We start from the raw sequence: 19682 nt of genomic DNA, 5'->3' as shown, positions 1-19682 counted from the left end.
CCTAACAACTCAATCGGTTGTTGAAATTATGGGGATTGTTTTTTGTGTGTCTCCCGTGTGTTCATTGTATTTTTGCTTTTCAGGCTAGAAACACTTTAAAAAACGTTTAAAGTTACTATAGGGCACAATTAACTGTAGGGAGTTATTTTACAGACGTGAGAGCTTTCAGTTGAACCGTTAAATGATGTTGTGGGGAACATGTCTGATACTGTGAGGGTGGATTCATCTGTACCTCCGAACCACACGTGAAACAGGGTAAATCAACATTTCCAGAAGTTAACGAACAAAGATGAGTTTTGAGGCAAAACGCTGTGGAGTGCAGTTCAACCCTCCCTCCATAGTTTTACTTTATGTCCACACCGACACCAAAAAGATGCGAAAAAGAATAATTCCTGTTCGGAGCTTCTCGAAGTATTCTGGTAAGTCAATAAAGCACCCAAAACACATTTTATATTCATTTAGAACAGGTGTTACAGCAAAATCTGTGACCTAGCGTAATCTGTGACTGTGGGGGCGCTAATGACTATTTCTCATTTTCTGGGTCTTACAACAACAGAAGAAGAGTAAGTAAGTAAAAGTTTATTTATAGAGCGCCTTTCACAGATATACATCATAAAGCGCTGTACAACATGGTAAAGATCAGGGCAAATACCTCTAACCAATAAAAACATCAGAAAAACAATAGCAGTGATAAACGTAGAAAATATAATAATGAGTGTAAACAAAGTGAAGGTGTGACTCCGAACAAAGCCATCTTTTTGAAACATTTAGGGAGGGAACGCCTGGATGAAAAGGTGAGTTTTTAGATGATTTTTAAAGAATAATAAGAGCGCTTACGTAAACTGCTTAACAATTGTTCCAGCGGAGATTTTGAGCTTCACGGTTTCTTCTAGCGTTTGGTTAACGTTGCAGTGACGGAAAATGTAAATTATGTTGAATACAAAAATATATGCCGAACTTTCTAACGGATCGCGTGTGTTGTTGGACTTTCAAAACGTTTTTTCTTTGGTTTTTTCCCTCCTGCGTCCCTACAGCAGCCTGGACTCACTGTTCGTTTTTATAGGTAGAACATTCCGTCACCCTGGTGTAAATCCATAACAGTCATATGAGTGTAATAAAACAGTTTAATTTGGTTATTTTACCTCCTAAATATAATCTGGACTCTATTTACGGCCCTCAAATAATAAGCTGGTCACCATATTTTGATAGGTAGAAAAAATTGTGACCTTAAATCCACAATATTCATGTAAAAGTTCAAGAAAACTGTTTAATTTGGTTCTTCTGTCTCCTAAATAGTCTTGACTTGTATAACAAGCTGGTCACCATTTTTTATAGGTAGAAAATTCAGTTACCCTGGTGTAAATCCATAATATTCATATATTAGTTGAATAAAACTGTTAAATTTGGTTCTTCTGTCTCCCTAACATGCGATCCATTAGAAGTTCAGCATATATTTTTGTATTCCAACATAAACTAGAAAAATTGCATTTATTGCACAAATGCTGTTTGAATGCTGGACAGCTGAAACTGTAAGCTGAAGCTGCTGAACAGCTGAACTGAAGCTGAAACAAAGCTAAACTGTCAAATTAGCTGAATGTAGTGAAAGATGTGAAAGCAAACAGCACCAACAAGCAAATAAAGTACAAAAAGTAAGTGAAGAATCAAGAAACCTAATCCTAAACAGCAGAAAACTGAAATCTGTGTACATTGTTTAAAAAACTGGACATCTAAAATGTCTAAACACCTGTTATTTCAGTAGGACTATTTTAACAGTTAAATTTTTACATTTAGCTGAACTGTGAAATTAGCATCATATGCTGAATTTAGAAACTAATTGCTGAAGCTGCTGAATAGCTGAAGTGAAGCTCAAACTAAGCAAAACTGTTAAAATGAGCTGAATGTTTTGAAAGATGTAGAAGCAAAAAGCACCAAAATGTAAATAAAGCACAAAAAGTGAAGAACGGAGAAAACAATCCTAAACAGCAGAAAACTGAAATTTGAACATTATTTAAAAATCTGGATAGCGAAAATGTCTAAACACTTGTTGTTTGAGTAGGACTAGTTTAACAGTTTCATTTTTATATTTAGTTCAACTGTGAAATAAGCATCATATGCCGAATTCAGAAACGGATTGCTGAAGCTGCTGAATAGCAGAAGTGAAGCTGAAACTAAGCTAAACTGTCAAAATGAGCTTAATGTATTTAAAGATTTAGAAGCAAAAATCACCAACAAGTGTAATAAAACTCAGAATATAGGTGAAGAATGGATAAAAAATGCTAAACAGCAGAAAACTTTAATCTTTGAACATTGATTGATAACTCGAAATTTGAAATGTTAAACAGCTGGCCTTTAACGAGAATAGTTTAATGGGTACATTTTTACAATGGGCTGAACTGTGAATTTAGAAATATTTGCTGATATCTGAAACTGATAGATTGACATATGTTCAGATTTGATATAGGATGGATGAATGGTTGGATGAACGAAATAACGGATGGATTGTTGGATGGATGTTAGATGGTTTATTGGATGGATGGATGGATGGATGGATGGATGGACGGACGGACGAATGAATGGAAGGACAGACAGATGGATTCATATGGATGGATGGATTCCTTAGGCCAAGCCGATCGATTTGATGTCTCACTTGTGTGGGTGTGTAATTCCATTTAGCCAAAAGATGATTGACTTCTCTCAACCAATCAGGGAGCTGGGAGGCAGCGGGGCACTTTCCCACCTTCTGACGGTCAATCAAATTTAAGTTGTTTCTAGTTTTAAGTACAGATAGTTCAAAAAGATCAAAAACAGGAGTCTGTTATTGGCTCAATATTCAGCTTTTTATATTCATTCCTATGAGACTTGGTTAAAGTGATTTGTAGTTCCTTGTGTTGCCATGGTAACAGATGACAGGAGTCTGCATGAATAAAGCAGTGTACAATGTCACATGACTATTAAACTTTGAATAACATTTCTATATTAAAGTATGTTGATAAGCTGTGTCTAAAATGTTGTCAAATGTTGTTGCTAAGCACGTTGCCATGGTAACGCAGAACACAATATCAAGTTAATACAAGACTCCTGGGACCAAGCAGGTTGAATTGATGTACCATATGTGTGGGTGCACATTTCCTTTTAGGCAGAAGACGATTGAAAACTCTCAGCCAATGAGAGAGCAGCGAAGGAGGAGGGGGCGGTTCCTGCCTTCTGACTAGTGTTAAAATGTCAGCTATGCTGCTAGTTTAACTTGTGTTTAGAGCTCAGAAAGATAAGAAACAGCAGTATGTTATAGGCTCAATATTAGGCTTTTCACATTCATTTCCATAAGACTTGTTTGGGGATATACTTATGCACTTGTGTTGCCATGGTAACCAGGGCCGGAGTGGGACACATTTTCAGCCCTGGAGTTTCAGACCCCAGACCGGCCCACTTAACGAATTATTATTAAAATCATGTTAGAACTTTATATGTATAGTCTACAAAAGCACACTACTCGGTAAAGCCTTGTAATTGTAAAGCAAGAAAGAGTTGAAAGAGTTGAGTTGCTTTACAAGAAAGAGCAACTCTTTCTTGTAAAGCAAGAAAGAGTTGCTTTACAATGTAGGTTTATTTGAACATCAGTGCACATCTCCAACATTGTTCTTTACAACACATTCTCTAACAATATAACAATCTACATTCTGTTCAAACTGCTGTTCTGAGATTTTCAAACCTTTAAAATGAACTGACTCAGCACTCCCTTTCACACTTTTTCCAGTTTCCCTAGACTCACCTGCACACAATTAAAATAATCATCTGTAAAGCTTTAGCACATTTGATATGGAAAACACATCTTTGTAACCAATTAAAATATTTTCTATGGCAAAATATGCAGGCTTATTTAATTTTACTTTCATTCTAATAACGATCTGTTGTGGGCTTTGTGCATTTACTAACAGAAATACATCAGGTCACTACTATTATTTGGGCATTAAAATTATTATAATGAAACTGATGTTTGCTTGTTTGCACATGAGTTGGCTCACCTTCTATCCCAACAGGAGCAATACCCTCACTGCTGGCTCCTGGCTCTTCTTCTGACACTACATTGTGTGAAAATTGTCACAATTCAGCATTCATTTTCCTTTTTTACATGCTTTCTGATCAATGCTGAATCATCTAGCATTTTAGGACACTTTCATATAGAGCCAGGATAGTTTTCATCATATAAATTTCAATAATATTCAGTTCACTGACTCAATAAGTAATCCTACCAGTACATGCCCGCTCTGGAATTGTGGGTTTCTGCCTGGTGCTTATTAGGCCTACTGGATCTTGTGTTTGACTCTGACAAGACAGTTTGGTGGCATCAGTCACATCATACTGTAAATTATATTACATAACGTTATGTCATGATGCCATATAATTCATTATTGATGCTTAATTAACTTGAATGGTGATTTGCAGCCGGTAAAGTTTAACATCTTGACTTGCCTTACCCGTTTTATCTTCATTTGAAGTTAAAGACCGCAAGCTTGTTTGAGAAAAAAAAGGTGCTCATTTTTGCACATTTAGCTGCATCCAGGGCCAGATTAAGACTTCGTTGTACCCTGGGCAACAATATTCAAGGGCCCCATCATCACGACCCAAGGATCACCATAATATGGTCACATACAGAATATTTTACTGTAATATGCAGTAAATATACTCAATGCTTGAATGCCTGACATCACGTAACCCGCTCAGGGTAACCTTTGACCCACCTTGTGTGGACTGACCAATGAGGAGAGGGTCTTAACTTGAGGCCCTCTCTTCATTGGTCAGTCTGCATGAGACTGACTCTCAACTGACGTTTAGTCATAGGCAGCGAAGCGTCTGTGCAGCACAAAAGCCCGGGTGGACAGTTTGTTTAGTACAGGGTGATCATATTTCCATTTCCAAACAAGAGAACAGGGGATCTGTGCCTATGACATCACACTATGGCAACACCACACAAACCACGTTGGGACCCATTTTCTTGTAAGAACTAAATTAATATCAGATTCTGCCAATAAAAGGGCTCTAAAACAATTCATATGTAAATATTTAGCATATGTATTGCAAAATCTCATTTTTCTGCTTTAGTGCTGCAACAAGGTTTTAATAATAATAAATTATTATAACTTTTGTTTTACTACAGCATCGGTACGCTTCCTGTGCACAGATTATTAAGGGTGCTTGTTTCAGCTGTGAGATTAGACGATAGGATCAATGATAAAATAAGTTGTCACACACTCCATGGAAACTTTCAGAGAATCCACAAATAGTGGCTTTCAATTTCATCTGATAATATTAGAACATGTCAGTAATGTCTGAGGAGCTTTTATAAACACTGGATAACTAACAATACTGGAGAGGGTAACAATTACACAGAGGCTTCTGGGGAGCCCAGTTATGGGGTGGGTGGGGGGGGGGGGGGTCATTTTGCCTTGGCCCCCAAAATGTCTTGAAACGGCCCTGGGTGTGTGACTGAGTTTTGAAGGTGATTTGAATTGTATCAGATGTATAACTATGACATGTGTATAACTTATTGTTTTATACTGGTAAAAACTTGTAGTGGAGATAAATCTACCTACATTTTACTTTACACTTAGTTTTGTTTTCTTGTTTTTATTGAACTATTTCCTGTCCTGTCTGTCTCTCGTCTTCCTGCGTCTCCTCTAAACTCTCCAGAAAAAACTGCTGCCTGGATTCTTACTTTTTCACCTCATCAGTTACTTTTGAGCAGATCAAATGGATCTCCTGAACGCAAAGCGGAGTGCGCCTTTCGATGCTGCGTCAGTGAGGTGAAATCACCGCAGCACCGCGCAGCACATGTGATGAGCTGCGCAGCAGCAGAGCGCTTCAGGCACAAATAAGACAGAAAATAGAGAATATGTGCGGACATGAACGATCGTGTGCTAATTATAGTTTTTTGGTTGCGCCACTTTGAGAATGGACCGTGCGCTGGACGCAGCTGCCTGGATCGCTGCGCAATAACGCGCTGTGCCGCTCTTTGTGCTCTCTGCTCAGAAGAGTCCATAAATGATGTAATATAGATAGAAAACTTGTTTCCGGCTCCCCTGGATGTGTAAGATATACAGCTCCCCCATAATTCGATCCCTGCTCCTGGATGAAAAGCCGAACATTTTCATCAATACAAGAACCCGCAGTCCGGACGCCCGGACAGAGAGTGAAAAGTGGACATGTCCGGGGAAAACCGGACATACGGTCACCCTAGTTTAATATAATGCGGGAGATTACAGACATGCCTACAGTATTTTGCTCGTGCGCTTGCTGGCCTGGGCCCTTCGTGGGCCCTGGTCAATTGCCCAGTTGCCCATATGGTTAATCCGGCCTTGGCTGCATCTGTTTCCAACGCTTTCCTCTTTTTAATTCTTGCCTTCTCCGCGCCACCCTTGCTCTTTCTACTTTCCATCTTTCCGTCAACTGCGTGGTCACGTGGTGCGCACAGGCGCATACTGGGGAAAAAAAACGAGCTGCAGCCTGCAGGTAGAGCCAGCCAGAGACAGCCGGGAGGAGCGTATGTGATCAGCCCGGCGGCCTCAGTGCCATGACTGAACACCGGCACCAAAAAATAAAAATAAAATGATAAAAAACAAAAACGAGAGCACCGGCCCCATGCGGCCCAAACATCGCGCGGCCCACCGGGAATTCTCCAGACCCTCCCGATTAGCCACTCCGGGCCTGATGGTAACAGATAACACATTTAAAATTGAATACAAGATTCTGAGACCAAGCTGGTCGATTTGATGTGTCATGTGTGTGGATGCTGGATCCTGCTTGAACAGAAAATGGTTGAACACTCTCAACCAATCAGAGAGCAGCACTGTTTTCCCGCCTTTTCCCCTGGCTGTTGGAGGCCTGCAGCTGTACCGTTAATGAGAGAAGCCTTTAAATCTGTCCTTCAGAAGTGAAACTGGACCTGTCAAACTTCTCATCACCATTCGAAAAGTACTGCACCGAATTGAAAAATTCAAAAAGTGTGAGTGGCAGAAAGCTTTGATGGTCATCTGTGTGAATTTTTATGTGCCTACCATGAATTGTCTAGAAGCTATGACGAGAACATTTTAGCTGTCTGAAGCCGATCAGAGGAGAAAATCTCTGTTCCTTTAACATGGGTTTCAATGAGGGAAAAGCTGGGTCTCTCCTCTTTCTGAGGCTTGTAGCGAAAGAACGGTAACACTTACAGATAAAATGAAACCCATTCTGAAAAGCTGACAAAAATCCTACTTTTTGAGTTATAATTTGTTTTGGTAGTCCAAACGGTCTGGGGGTAGTAAAGAGTTGTTCACAGAAGATGTGAAGTTCAAAAGTTAGAGTGCAGAATTTTCAGTTTAGAGTGGGGAGAGACATTTTTTTAAATTTGAATTTTCTCAAACAAATGAACCGTACGACCACAATGTTTGGATTACAGTCATAAATTATAGCTCAAAACGAAGGTATATTCGTTAGCTGTAAGCCAGCGTGTGTCTGATTTCAATCGGACCTACGGTTCTCTCGGGACAACGCCAGAAATGGAGCAAGGAAGGGTCACCGCTCCTACCTTTCCCCATTATAACTTTTGTGAATTTTTCTGAAAATTTCAAATCATACCTCAACTTCTACCTGCGATTTTAGAAAAACCGTAAAATCCATCAACAAGTCTCTTTAATATGTTAAACAGGAAAGTCTTGTGAGTTTGTTAAACTTTGAATGAAGCCTCTAAGTTAAAAGGAACCCAATAGAGTTTTAGGTCAAAAAAGTGATAGGAATTTGCTGATTTTGCTGTAACACCTGCTGGAGCTTTGTAGGGTATGGCTGCTAACTCGATCATGTGATGAAAGTGTTTTCAAAATAAAATAATGCGTACTTTTTGTATATTTCAAAATAATATGCACTACAACTATCCGATCGATGACTTAAAACATCTATGAAGCCAGGACCTAAACATCAAAAGGGTTTTACATTCATGTGTCACAGACTCACCAACCTGATGATGAATTCTTTGGATCTAAATATCTACCAACAACTTGATACGTGACCAAAACACTGGAACACAGCATAACTAACCCTTTTACGTGTGCCTCAATTACAAGCTAAGAACACCTGGTCAATCGGTGAAGAAGTTTTTAACCTTGGTTCCATCATTTCTTCTTTCAGATTGCAGCCTAGCTGCTGAAAATCTGAAAAACCACCCAAGGCACAGGGACTATCTGGATCGAGTTTCCCAGAGCCAGCTGGAGAAACTCCACATTATCCTGCGAGATCACTTGCAGGGCTTCAGTCTGGAGCACAGCCTCGCCTCATTCCAGCTGAATGCAGATGAAGATCTGAACAAGCTGGATGATGAAATCTTAGCTCGCAAGAAGGGCCAAATGGACAAACTGTTTGAGATGAACAAGAAGCACAAAGACGATCCAGACTTTGTTTATGACCTTGAAGTTGACTTTGGCAAAAAATCTCAAGAAAAGTGCAGCTGGGATGAGGAGTCAGACGATGGATTTTAAAGCTCTTACGTGTCTGAGAATGCCATCAGAAACCCATTGCAAAGTAACATCAAATATGTGACACGTTGACAAGCGTTGTTTATCTGAACACAATTACAGAAGTTACCAGATTGTTTAGGAAACCTTTATTGTTGAATATGGGAAACAAGACATTGGAGCATAATTAAGAGGACGAATGACCCAACCACAACTAGCTTGTGACAAGCTCCATTTCAAACTACAGTTAACAAGGCATAACTAAGTTATAGTTCACTTTATTTGTTATAAAAGACAGAATTTTACAAAATACATAGACTTTGGTTTTATATTTGTGGCTTACACCTAAATGAGACACAGTCAAATATGAAGAAAGCTGCTAAAATCCTATTAAGGTAAATCTGAGTGTATCCCAATGATGAACAATACAACAAATATCTCTTTGGAAAATGTGTCTACAAAATACTGTAATATACAAAACATATATATATATATATAATATTTCCATAGATGGTTTGACGTACCAGTGTTTTCTTTATCACTATGGACCTCACAGGCCACCATCCGAAAATCGACCAAACTAAGGAAACCACTGGAAGTGCTACGAAAAAGTTTAACAGGAGATAACCACGATTAAAACTTAGCCTGGATTATCAAACATCTTAAAGGGGAAAATTTCAAAGTGCTTAAATATGATATTCTGTTGACAGGATACATTGACCACTAAGTACCACGATACATTCAAAAATGTCATAGGCTTTTGTTGAAATGTTCTCAATCAGTATACATTTGCTCGTTTGGTTTAAACTAATCAAAATATATTTTCGAAATAAACCCCACTATTAGTTGCAGTCATTGACTCAGTGCTGATGTAAACCCTAAAGAGGTAGTAACGAAGAACAAATCTGACACATGCTTCCACTTACCATCACGTCTCAGTAAGGATTTAGGTGTTTCAGATGTAAATTCTCAGCAGGCTATTCGTTCGTTTAAAAAAATAATTCTTTATAAAACTGACATTTCAAGTGTGCTATAGCCACAACTTGGGACTTCGGACTTACTTCTGTTAGTCCTGATTATATTTACAGCTCATTACTTCAGAGGAGAGATTTTCTGACCAGGCCCAGAATACACAGATAATATATCAGAAAAACGACAGACAGCTTAGCTCAGACGCCGTGAAGCCAGTAAAGGTTAATTGTTTAGCTTTGCACTACTTCAAAGTAGGTCTTTTAAAAAGCCGTATGAATCACCTTTTCAATGGAAAATTATAACAAGTATATACTAGATTAACATCAAAAACACACTGACCAATAGGATCTTTTTTGACGTCAATGTTTGTTTTTCACATTGCATTGTGGGAGTGTGTGGCAAGAAACCGTGTATTTAACCTATAATTCAATATTCTTGCACGTCTGGAGGATTTAGCGACGCTGTGTGGTTGTTTGTTTGGCCCATGGGAGACTTGATAAGAAGTTTTATTGAAATTTCCTACATAAACAAACGCAAAAAATGAAAGATTGCAAGCGACTGACTCTTTGGAGATACTCTGGATTCCTGCGGTGATGGAGTTTGTGAGGCTCATTTCGTTCATGGCAAGTCCTTGTGACTAAGTATTTGTTAGAGATGTTTTTTTTAAATCATCTTTGTGTATTTTTAAATCCACGGCATCATGTTGTTTTCATGTTCTGATTCAGGTGTCTCAACACACAATCATTATAATAAATAAGGACACTGATTAAATGAAGGCTTACCGGCTTTGCAGTCGCAGTGAGAATTTATCGGTTTTCTCTGACAACAGGTGATGTGAATCACTGCTTGTCAGAGCGGACTCTTGCTTTAGCACAACCACCGCTGAAGAGAACGGCCCAACTTTCCTTGAAATAAAAAAAATCGTAGGCCTCCAAACGTTTGAAAGCCTTTAATTTTTCATAAAGGGCCCAGGGCTTTCTAATAAATAGGAATAAATATCTCACCAGCAGATTTGTAGAACAGCCACCTAACGTTTTTCATCATCCCAGAGCTCATACAGGCTTTAAAGAGGAAGTCACCCCGTAAATCAACTTTTTTTTTTGCTGATAAACTACATAAATGAGTGTACTCATGCTGTAGACAAGTGTAGTCAATAATTTGGGACTTTAGTGCATCTTAGTTAAAATTCAAATAATCTGCATAAAACTGTCAGTGTTGCGCCGACATCAGGTCAAAACTCTGCACTGCATTTGAATTTAAATCTGCCATTGCTATTGGCTTAGAGGTATTAGCTGGTACATTATGATGTCACAATGGTGTTGTGAGCCTGTGTGTGTATTTGTTAGGGGCTCCACCCTCTCGGTCTGCCAGGCAACAGCGTTCGTTGTATTTTTCAAACAAGAAGTGGAATAAGACTGGTGGGGGGTGACTTGCTCTTTAAATAACTTTAATTTAGCCTTCAGTACAGATTTTAAGTGTTTATATATCGAGGATTTCACCCGCAAACTCTCATGGAAGTGTATGTCGTGTATTGATATTGCGCGTAATCTTGCCACACAACCACTCGCGCATGCGCACAAAGATGAAAAAAGACGTCAACAAAGATCCTCGTATAACGGATGTCCGACTGAAAATCTCATTTCTTCTTCTTCTCCTGAGTGCATCTTGGACAAAACCTGCCAGGTGAAAAGAAAAGGAGAAAAAGAAACATTAAACAGGTCATTTTTGGACCATTAAAGGAACACCTGATCCGACTAATGGTCTCACCATTTCCCTTTTGGTTTTGTGGCTAGGTCCACACAGGCAAAGTGAAACCACTCGATTGGACACTAAAAGTGAAAAAGAAAAAAACGTGAGGATGACAATATCCACTTAAATCTGAGGAGAAACATGTCTGCAAAAGAAAAGGCTTACATCAGGGTTATCACAGCCAATCATCTCTCCGTATGACACCTGATGGCACAAGCAGTATGTCGGCTCATTGGGATCAACAGGCATGTCCAAAACGTCAGACGGTTGCATTGGCAGGAGAGCTTCAGTCAAGTCTGGACTGAAATTCAGACACATTACAGAAAATTAATAAAGGGTAAAGAAATGCATTCTGGGTTTTACGTATCTGCAAGGCCAAATCTACCTGTTCTTTATCTTTTTCTTTCTGGGAGAGTCTTCATCAGAACCTTTCCGCCCCCGTCCCCTGGATCCACGTTTATCTCTCTGTACGCGCAAATCGCTTTCTGCACCAAATACACCAACACGCATGTCTAACATCAAATCTTTACCAGTAGCATCTCAGTATACCAACTTACTTTTCAGCCCTCTTCCATCTGTGCTCTCATATCCACTCAACTCCAGTTTCTCCTTGAGCTCGTTCTCAAACCGAGCCAGATCTGCATCTAACCGCCGAATATGTTTGTCCACCTGAGAGGAAAACGGACCTTTTTTAACATTCAGCTACATGAATCACACCTTTTCCTAAAACGTATTCGGCAACATGAGGAAAACTCTTAACAAGCCATTAAAACAGGAAGAAAGAAAATCTGCGAGTCTTTTTCCACACCGACCATTTCATACGTCTGCATTGCAAGCTGGACTTTATCGTCGCTGAACTCTTTGCACTTGCTGTAGGCATTTTGAATCTTTTGTAGATGTTCCACTCTCTGCTGCGAAGCCAAGTTCTTCACATTCGCCACGTATTCTTCAGCCAGCTTGTCAATCTCTGCTTTCTTTTCTACACAGCAGAAAAATATATGTTAGGACCAGAGATTCCCCCGTACTGTACTTCTGCTTTACGCAAATAACAGCTGCTGATTTTCAATGGGGGAACATTTTTAACACCAACAACTATTCTGTCACTTCAGATTATACATATATTATCTCATAGATGACAACTTCTTGCAAACACAATATGCACACTGCCACAAACGTGAATGTTTAACTTCTTATACCTTTTGGATGATGAAATATAAATGTAAAAACAGCACCTTCAGTTCTATTGTCCAGGTCTCGCATCAAAGTAAAGTTCCTCTGCAGCTCACAGGGCAGGTTTTCAATACCTAGAGAGATGATTACCCAGGAAAGACATTTATTACTTTTGTTGAACATACCCAAGTTCATTTACAGCTAATTAACATAGGAAGTAGAGTTCAGATATCACTGGAAACTACGGTTGGGCATCGCGCATCGAGAATCCACGGACGATCTCCGTGAAAGATAAACGTAATCTGCAAATTGTGATCAACGCTTTCCAGAGCTGATCACACCAGCTGTCTGTGTGCAGCACCGAGTCCCCCTCCCCCCAACCGACTCGCAGCGACCAGATCCAAACAGACGCGTCCGCCGAACTTTTACTCCGTAATGTAAACTTGAATTCTTGCAGCGAAAAATGCAGCGTAGAGGAAACTTGTTAAATACGTCAACACGGTGGATTTAATAGAAGCTTTAAAGAACAAACTCTGGACGGTGTGAGGTGAGTTTGTGTCACTGCAGAAATAAAAACACACACGGAGCGTCAGCAGTCAGACGCAGCCGCTCACCAACACTCGAGCGTGAGCGTCAGAAGGGTGAATAACCTGTAGAATAATTATTATTATTAAGTCATCATGCTAGAGCAACTTTCTCTGTGGTGAACCACATCAGCTGCTGCCCTAATAAATAATAATAATAAATCACACAAAGTTGTGAACATTTTAATTTCCTTTCTGAACTATTTCTGTTGAGTTTTAATGTTTAAAATCTGTTAGATTGTTACCGACAGCAGCAACGTTTAAGTTTCTCTTCCTGTTCTGACTGAATGCTGCTGCAGCATGGAGGTGTAGTTCTCCGTCATCCTGGACATGATCATCCTGAGAGTTTTAGCTGAAGACAGCTGGACGTTTCTGGATATGTTGGAGACATTTAGCCTCTCATCCCAGAGGCTGCTTCCAGACTTTGGTTGTGGTCAGAAACAAACACACTGGTTGTGCTGCAAGTCTTTTTGTCTCCAAAACATGTTTTTGTCTAAATGAGGGTGATGTTGTTGTTCATAGAGTTAAAATTCATTTTGAAGTTAAGATTATTCCATCAAGTAGGCCCTGTGGTTAGCTGGCTCATGTAAAGCATGTCATGTCTGGAAAGAATCGGAATCGGGAATCGATAGGAACCGGAATCAAAACAAGGAATTGGAATAATTCAAAATCAAAGATGCCCAACCCTACTGAAAACCTCAGCTGATTCTGACATGTTGCAATGAATATTTTTGGTATTGAAACAAACGTGCAAATCCTAAGTTCAAAATGGATCATTTCTGACCTTCCTAGTGAAAAAAATAGAATGAATTACAATAACAAACAGGCTTTTAATTATCTCAGAACATCAACAAATCATCCACTTCTTGTTTTGATTACTTTAAGAATTCCCAAACAGAAAATTTACATTAATGAACAAATCAATAAAAGCATTTTCTGAATAACTAAGATTACAAATACAATGTAAAACACATAAAAGTCTCTTTTTTCCAGAAGGAATTTAAGTACTTCTCACCGTCAAAGACATTTGAATGAGATTGAATCTTATTGATCTAATGACACACGGGATTCCTAGTTTCCTTCATTTGTGACAAACTCTCGGTAATAACGTGATTATAACTGGAGTCAGAGTTCAAACAACTATGGTTACACAATTAAAGCTTATGGAGATGTATTCAATGCAACATTATTATTACTTTGCGCAATAGCAAAATAACTTTCAGTGGCAGAATAATAGTGTGTAACAACATCAGCTGCAGATGTGTGAGGATTTATAGTAACACAAGCTGAAAAGCACGTCAAACACCCCGCCTCGGCTGGAGTCTAAACAGTTACGGGAAACGCGGTTTTCAAAGCGATGCGCATACATCGAAGAGGTTGCTGCAAACATACAAACTGACAGAAAGTGATTTCAAATAAGTCAAAGATAAACAATATGCTCTTTATCAATAAAGTATTACTGTTGTAAATAAAAAAATAAGTTGATATTTTAGTAATAAGTGAAACACGGGAGGTTTATTACCGTGTTTATCAATGACAGTTTATTTCATCTTTACCCATCTACTTATCTCGCTGCGACAGCGAGTTAGCTGGAAAGCTAAAGTTTGCTAATGTAACAACTACTTGTCTCTACTTTTGAGCAAACTATTCGATAAAAATCAACGTAAAGCACAAAAACATTTTTGACAAGTTATTATCGATCTCGGTGCATTATCAGATACTTACTGTCCAAATAATGCTCCAAGTAAATTGCCGTCGCCATTTCTGGCTATGTATTTAGCTGCTGCGTTACTCTGCTGCTTCTGTGGTCACGGCTTCACGGGGCGCTGTTGCGTTTGTTTTACTATCCTGAGTTTGCCGCCGGGCGATGGCTAAAATGTTGGCTCCCGCCTTTCTATTTCCCCAGACCAAAATTAAACATTTTTGTTCCCAGGCAAACAGCCTAATTTCGTATTTGGTCACTTATATCTTTCTACACTCTTAACAATTCTAAAACTCAGTTCTTGTGCCAATATTTGTCCCCCACCTCTCACCATTTTCTAAATTCGATTTTATTTAAAGGTGAATTATTTGATGTTTAAAAAAACACTTTCACCGTCAATAAACAAATAAAACCACACATATTTGCATTGCCAAGAGAAGGGCAAATATTTCACGTGTGTGTGCACAGTGAGTGTGAGCTGTAACCAAGCGCACCCTTGCTGCTTTTTTGCTAGCACTTTCCACAGCTGTCAGCTGAGCGGTTACGTCATTCAAAACAACACACCTCCCTCTCCAGAGACGGGCCACTTGTGAAGATGCTCGGTGGGGCGGAGTTAACATTGACTGAAACATAACGGCCCTCCGGTCTAAACGCTGTAGTCACTTTGCTAACGGTCAGGCCTTTTCATCTCGAAGTAAGGCATCGACCTTTTGCATATCACTTCCGCGTTTTAATTATCACGAAAAAGACCGTTTGGGACAAACAGTGGAATAAAAGTAAGTATGTAAACCACAAAATAAGCTTGTTGTCTGACAGAATTGTACTGTTTTCTCACTTTGTGAACATTTTAAACTCATAAGTAGCCATGCTAGTTCACTAGCTATCACCTAACATCTGGAAACTAGCTAGCAAAAAATGCTATTTGTTTATTTCATTTAAACAATGTGTACTTATTTCATCCCATTTCATCACCTGCCATTGAGACCCATACAGTTTATGTAAATTAGAATTAAATGATTTGTATTAAATGCAGTACTATAAATAAACATAATGGCACAACATCTGAACTTTAAACACTGAACAGGAACTCTATTAAAGTCACACGGTAACTTCTTGTGCTAGCAGATCAAACTCATTTGAGCTAAGTCTGCTAATAGTGATCACTTTCTAAAAGACTTTAATTTGCCCTCCACGTGAGGCTGTTTTCTTCTGAAGGAGACTGGTCAGTTATGTTAGCAGTCATGAGGTTTGTTTTAGATGCACCACACCCAGTCATCATCTCCAGCTCTAACTGACTCACGTTGTTTAGGGGTTGCAGATGGCTATGGTAAAGAGTGGCTGGCTTCATAGACAAAGTGAGTAATTGTGTTTCTGTGTATTCAACTGTCCCTCAGTGGAAAAAAAAGGTCTACATCAAGAAATCTTGTCAAACAAGTGTTATATTTAACTTTTAGGTACCATATTACGCCGGTGGAAAAGAAACTGGTTTGATTTGTGGGCTGATGGCCGGCTCGTCTTCTACAATGATCAACAACGGCGCGACATGGAGGATGACATTCACATGAGAGTCCACTGCATCAACATCCGCAACTCTGGAGCATGCCAGGGTTTGTTTTCTTTCCACACATTTTTGCGTAAAAATCACACTTGCAGAATGTTATACACTTTTTTTGTTTAAAAAAAATCCTTCTCAACTTTTGTCCTTCCTCCCAGAACTGAACCCACCAGAGGGAAAGATACGTGATGCATTGTTCCAGATAGTGTGCAGAGATGGACGTGTCATCAGCCTGTGTGCAGACAGTGCAGATGATGCCCTGTAAGCACATTTATTTATTTATTTATTTTAACTTCTTTGCTGATAAAAGTGGATGCACAGAAATGAAATATGTTTACATTCTGAGAAAAACATAATTTATATTCTCAAACATTTTTTGTTGCAGTGCATGGACCATGGCACTGCAGGATGCCAGGATTAATACGGTGAGGTTTTGCTGCATCTGTGGGGTTCTGTATTTGTTTTGTTTGGTTAAATTCCTGAGCTAAAACTTTAAAAAGCATTTGAGTTACTACAAGTTTAAAACATTAAGCTTTAAGCTGAAGACGTGTTTTGTAATGTCTCCATCAGGGAGCCGATCATTCTCTGCTTTCATTTGTTCAGAAGCAATTGAACTCTTTTTTTTTTGTTATTGGTCGCTTGTAGAAGTCTCATTTAATTTGTTGATCATGTAGGTGGTTGCTACTCCTCAGATTGGTTTTGCAGAAGTGATTGCATCTGCTCCTCCCCCCTACTCCGAATATACTCACCCACAGGTACAACTGTTTGTAAATATGATGGGAAAATACAACAAATATCTATTATGTCATAATTCATCATTTTGAAAAGAGAATTATTTAAAAAAAAAACAGGAAACCTATTAGTTGAAAGACGGAGTTTGCTGCCACCTGCTGGTGTAGTTAATGGAGTACCCAAATGCATTTCTAACAAGTATTCGTGAATGTGTAACGATATATTTCTTTCTTTTTCCCAGGTTTATGCTCCAGGCCCATATGGAGACTACAGTGCTCCACCTCCTCGTCCTACACAGATGGTTTACTCTGCAGATGGCCAAGCCTATGCTGTTGCATATCCGTACCAGTACCAAGGTGAGTAACGGCACATGTTGTAAGCATGTAAATGGTAAAAATGGCCTGTATTTGATATAGCGCCTTCTAGAGTCCTGGAACCCCCCAAGGCGCTTTACAACACAATCAGTCATTCACCCATTCACACACACATTCACACGCTGGTGGGGATGAGCTACAATGTAGCCACAGCTGCCCTGGGACGCACTGACAGAGGCGAGGCTGCCGAGCACTGGCGCCACCGGTCCCTCCGACCACCACCAGCAGGCAACGTGGGTTAAGTGTCTTGCCCAAGGACACAACGACAGCGACAGACTGAGCGGGGCTCGAACCTGCAACCTTCTGATTGCGGGGCGAGCTCTTAACTCCTGTGCCACCGTCGCCCCATGTGACTGAAACAGGGGTCAGCAACTTTTACAAATGGCTATTTTTCCCCTCAGTTCACCAGAATAAAACTTGTTTAGAGTCGTATTTGTTGCAGGACCTTTTGAAAAACAAGAACATTTATCATTTTTGATTAATATCTAGGATTAGGGCCACTGAAATCTTTTTTTCTTCCAATTCTGGGAATAATGTGATAATTCGAAGAGAAGTCAGGATTCAGAGGTTAAAATCAGTATTCTCACTTTTTTCCTGAGATAAAAGTCTAAAACCTTTTTTTCCTTTTACTTAAATATCTACTTTATTAATCATCATCAGAGACTGGTGATGTTACCTCTTCCTCTGACCCATCCCCGTGGGGAGTGGTGAGCTGCAGTTGTGGCTGTGCTCAGGAACTATCTGGTGGTTTAACCCCCCAATCCAACCGCTTAAAGCTGCATGTCAAGCAGGGAGGCATTTGGTCCCATTTTTAAAGACTTTGGTTTTAACCCCGATCTCCCCGTCCCAGGACGGACGCTCTACCACTAAGCCACTGAAAAGGTATTAGTTGTCATATTTGAAAAGTCATCATTTTGTTTCTGTTATTGAGTTTTAAAATGGGGGAAAGAAAGTTTTCCAAAATAAATATATGGATATAATTTTTATCCTATGGGATGTTGATATTTGCAGAAAATGGTGTAAAAGAAAAATTAATAGTACTTTTCTGTACTTTAAGTGTCATAAAGAGGGAATTCAAGTCCACTGCTTAAATCAGCTTAATTTTTATTTATATTTAACGTTTAGTTTTTCACCTTTTCTAGCTAAAGTTATTAATAGATCTATTGTGGAAGGTCTGAAGAGCCACGGGGTGCAAACCTCTGATTTTGAAGTAGGAAAACTGGAAGTATTTCATGAACTTGTTGTCTTCTAGGTGGATATGGTACTCCTGGAGTGAACCACGTTATTATTCAGGAGCGTCACCGTGACAACGGAGGAGATATGGCTCTGGGCATGCTTGCTGGAGCAGCGACGGGTTTGGCTCTCGGTTCTCTCTTCTCGGTCTTCTAGGATCCCAACTGGTGAAGAGTCATCAGCTTCCTGAACTGACATACATATTTATTATCCATACACCTTACTGTAAAGGCCTCCTCAGTGCAGTCACGTTGATTTCTGTCGGGTCACGTCTGTGAAACATGATCGTGAGAAGCCGTCAACTACTATAGTGAATACTTTTAGGACTTTCCTTTAAAACTATTTTAGTGTTCTTCCTATATTTTGTTTTATTATTAATAAATTGAAAAAAAAAACGCACATGGGAGACCTAAATATCAGTAAGGAAAATAATCAGTTTGTGTGCAATTAAGGTCCTCTCTGTTTCAGTTTCATGAAGCGTGGTTCGTCTTTTGTATTTGGAATCCTAAACCTTCTATTTAAGACTTCATTGTTTTGTTTTTCTTTCTGCTGCATCTTTTGTTTTCTTTGAACTTTCAGTTAAATCCTGCAGAAACTCGTTTGTTTCTAGGTTGAGGTGAGTGATGTGTGATTGTGCACGCTCAAAGCAACATTTACGTTCATTGTGGCATTTTTAGACTTAAATCTTAATTTTCTTCATAATTCATTATGTACAAGGTAACGTTTGCATTAATTATGAAGGGACATCACTTCTACAATTTTACATTTTCATGCATTTTACTTTATTCATTGGCAGCTGTTGAGTAGCTCTTTTGTTTAGTTATTTAAGCAGACCTACAGTATGAAGACATTTCCGTTAAATTGGGTTATTATTTAAAGCTCTTGAATATTTTTCTTTAATTTAAAACAGACTTTTCTCCACATATTGTTTATTCTCACCATCAGCCTCGGAAATAGAAGCAGATTGTAGTTTTACAAACAAATAGTAGTTTTTTCCTAAACCTTTTAAGACTATTTAAAGATGTGAAATAAAATATTTACGCATTAAATTAAGGTTTACTATGTAATAAAGACAAATGTTAACTAAGATGTATTTTAACAAATAAATATATTCACAAAGCCAAAAAAGCA

The 19682-nt window shown here is 39.0% G+C and overlaps 3 protein-coding genes across 4 annotated transcripts; 2 read left to right on the top strand and 1 right to left on the bottom strand.

The window, feature by feature from the left end:
• The first annotated feature begins 284 nt into the window (after positions 1–284).
• cep19 (centrosomal protein 19) lies at positions 285–8790 on the top strand. The gene is made up of 2 exons (XM_015971757.3): positions 285–419; positions 8158–8790. The coding sequence occupies exons 1-2, from the start codon at positions 290–292 to the stop codon at positions 8502–8504; spliced, it is 477 nt and encodes a 158-aa protein (XP_015827243.1). The 5' UTR covers positions 285–289; the 3' UTR covers positions 8505–8790.
• ing5a (inhibitor of growth family, member 5a) lies at positions 3495–14814 on the bottom strand. The gene is made up of 8 exons (XM_015971754.3): positions 14681–14814; positions 12434–12505; positions 12014–12180; positions 11759–11870; positions 11587–11686; positions 11367–11502; positions 11220–11281; positions 3495–11128 (listed from the first exon to the last, which is right to left on the bottom strand). The coding sequence occupies exons 1-8, from the start codon at positions 14715–14717 to the stop codon at positions 11089–11091; spliced, it is 726 nt and encodes a 241-aa protein (XP_015827240.1). The 5' UTR covers positions 14718–14814; the 3' UTR covers positions 3495–11088.
• A 479-nt stretch (positions 14815–15293) lies between these two features.
• plekhb2 (pleckstrin homology domain containing, family B (evectins) member 2) lies at positions 15294–19679 on the top strand. Of its 2 annotated transcripts, XM_015971755.3 has the most exons (8): positions 15294–15433; positions 15967–16012; positions 16112–16264; positions 16371–16473; positions 16598–16637; positions 16887–16967; positions 17186–17300; positions 18571–19679. In XM_015971755.3, the coding sequence occupies exons 2-8, from the start codon at positions 15976–15978 to the stop codon at positions 18705–18707; spliced, it is 666 nt and encodes a 221-aa protein (XP_015827241.1). In that variant the 5' UTR covers positions 15294–15433; positions 15967–15975; the 3' UTR covers positions 18708–19679. The 2 variants fall into 2 exon arrangements, with proteins under 2 accessions (XP_015827241.1, XP_015827242.1); XM_015971756.3 differs by lacking the exon at positions 15967–16012 and having other exon boundaries at positions 15302–15433.
• The last annotated feature ends 3 nt before the right edge of the window (positions 19680–19682 follow it).

Source organism: Nothobranchius furzeri, chromosome 8 (genome assembly GCF_043380555.1).
Source record: "Nothobranchius furzeri strain GRZ-AD chromosome 8, NfurGRZ-RIMD1, whole genome shotgun sequence".
In the NCBI taxonomy this organism is placed as follows: domain Eukaryota; kingdom Metazoa; phylum Chordata; class Actinopteri; order Cyprinodontiformes; family Nothobranchiidae; genus Nothobranchius; species Nothobranchius furzeri.
This window is presented reverse-complemented; position numbering and strand designations above follow the sequence as displayed.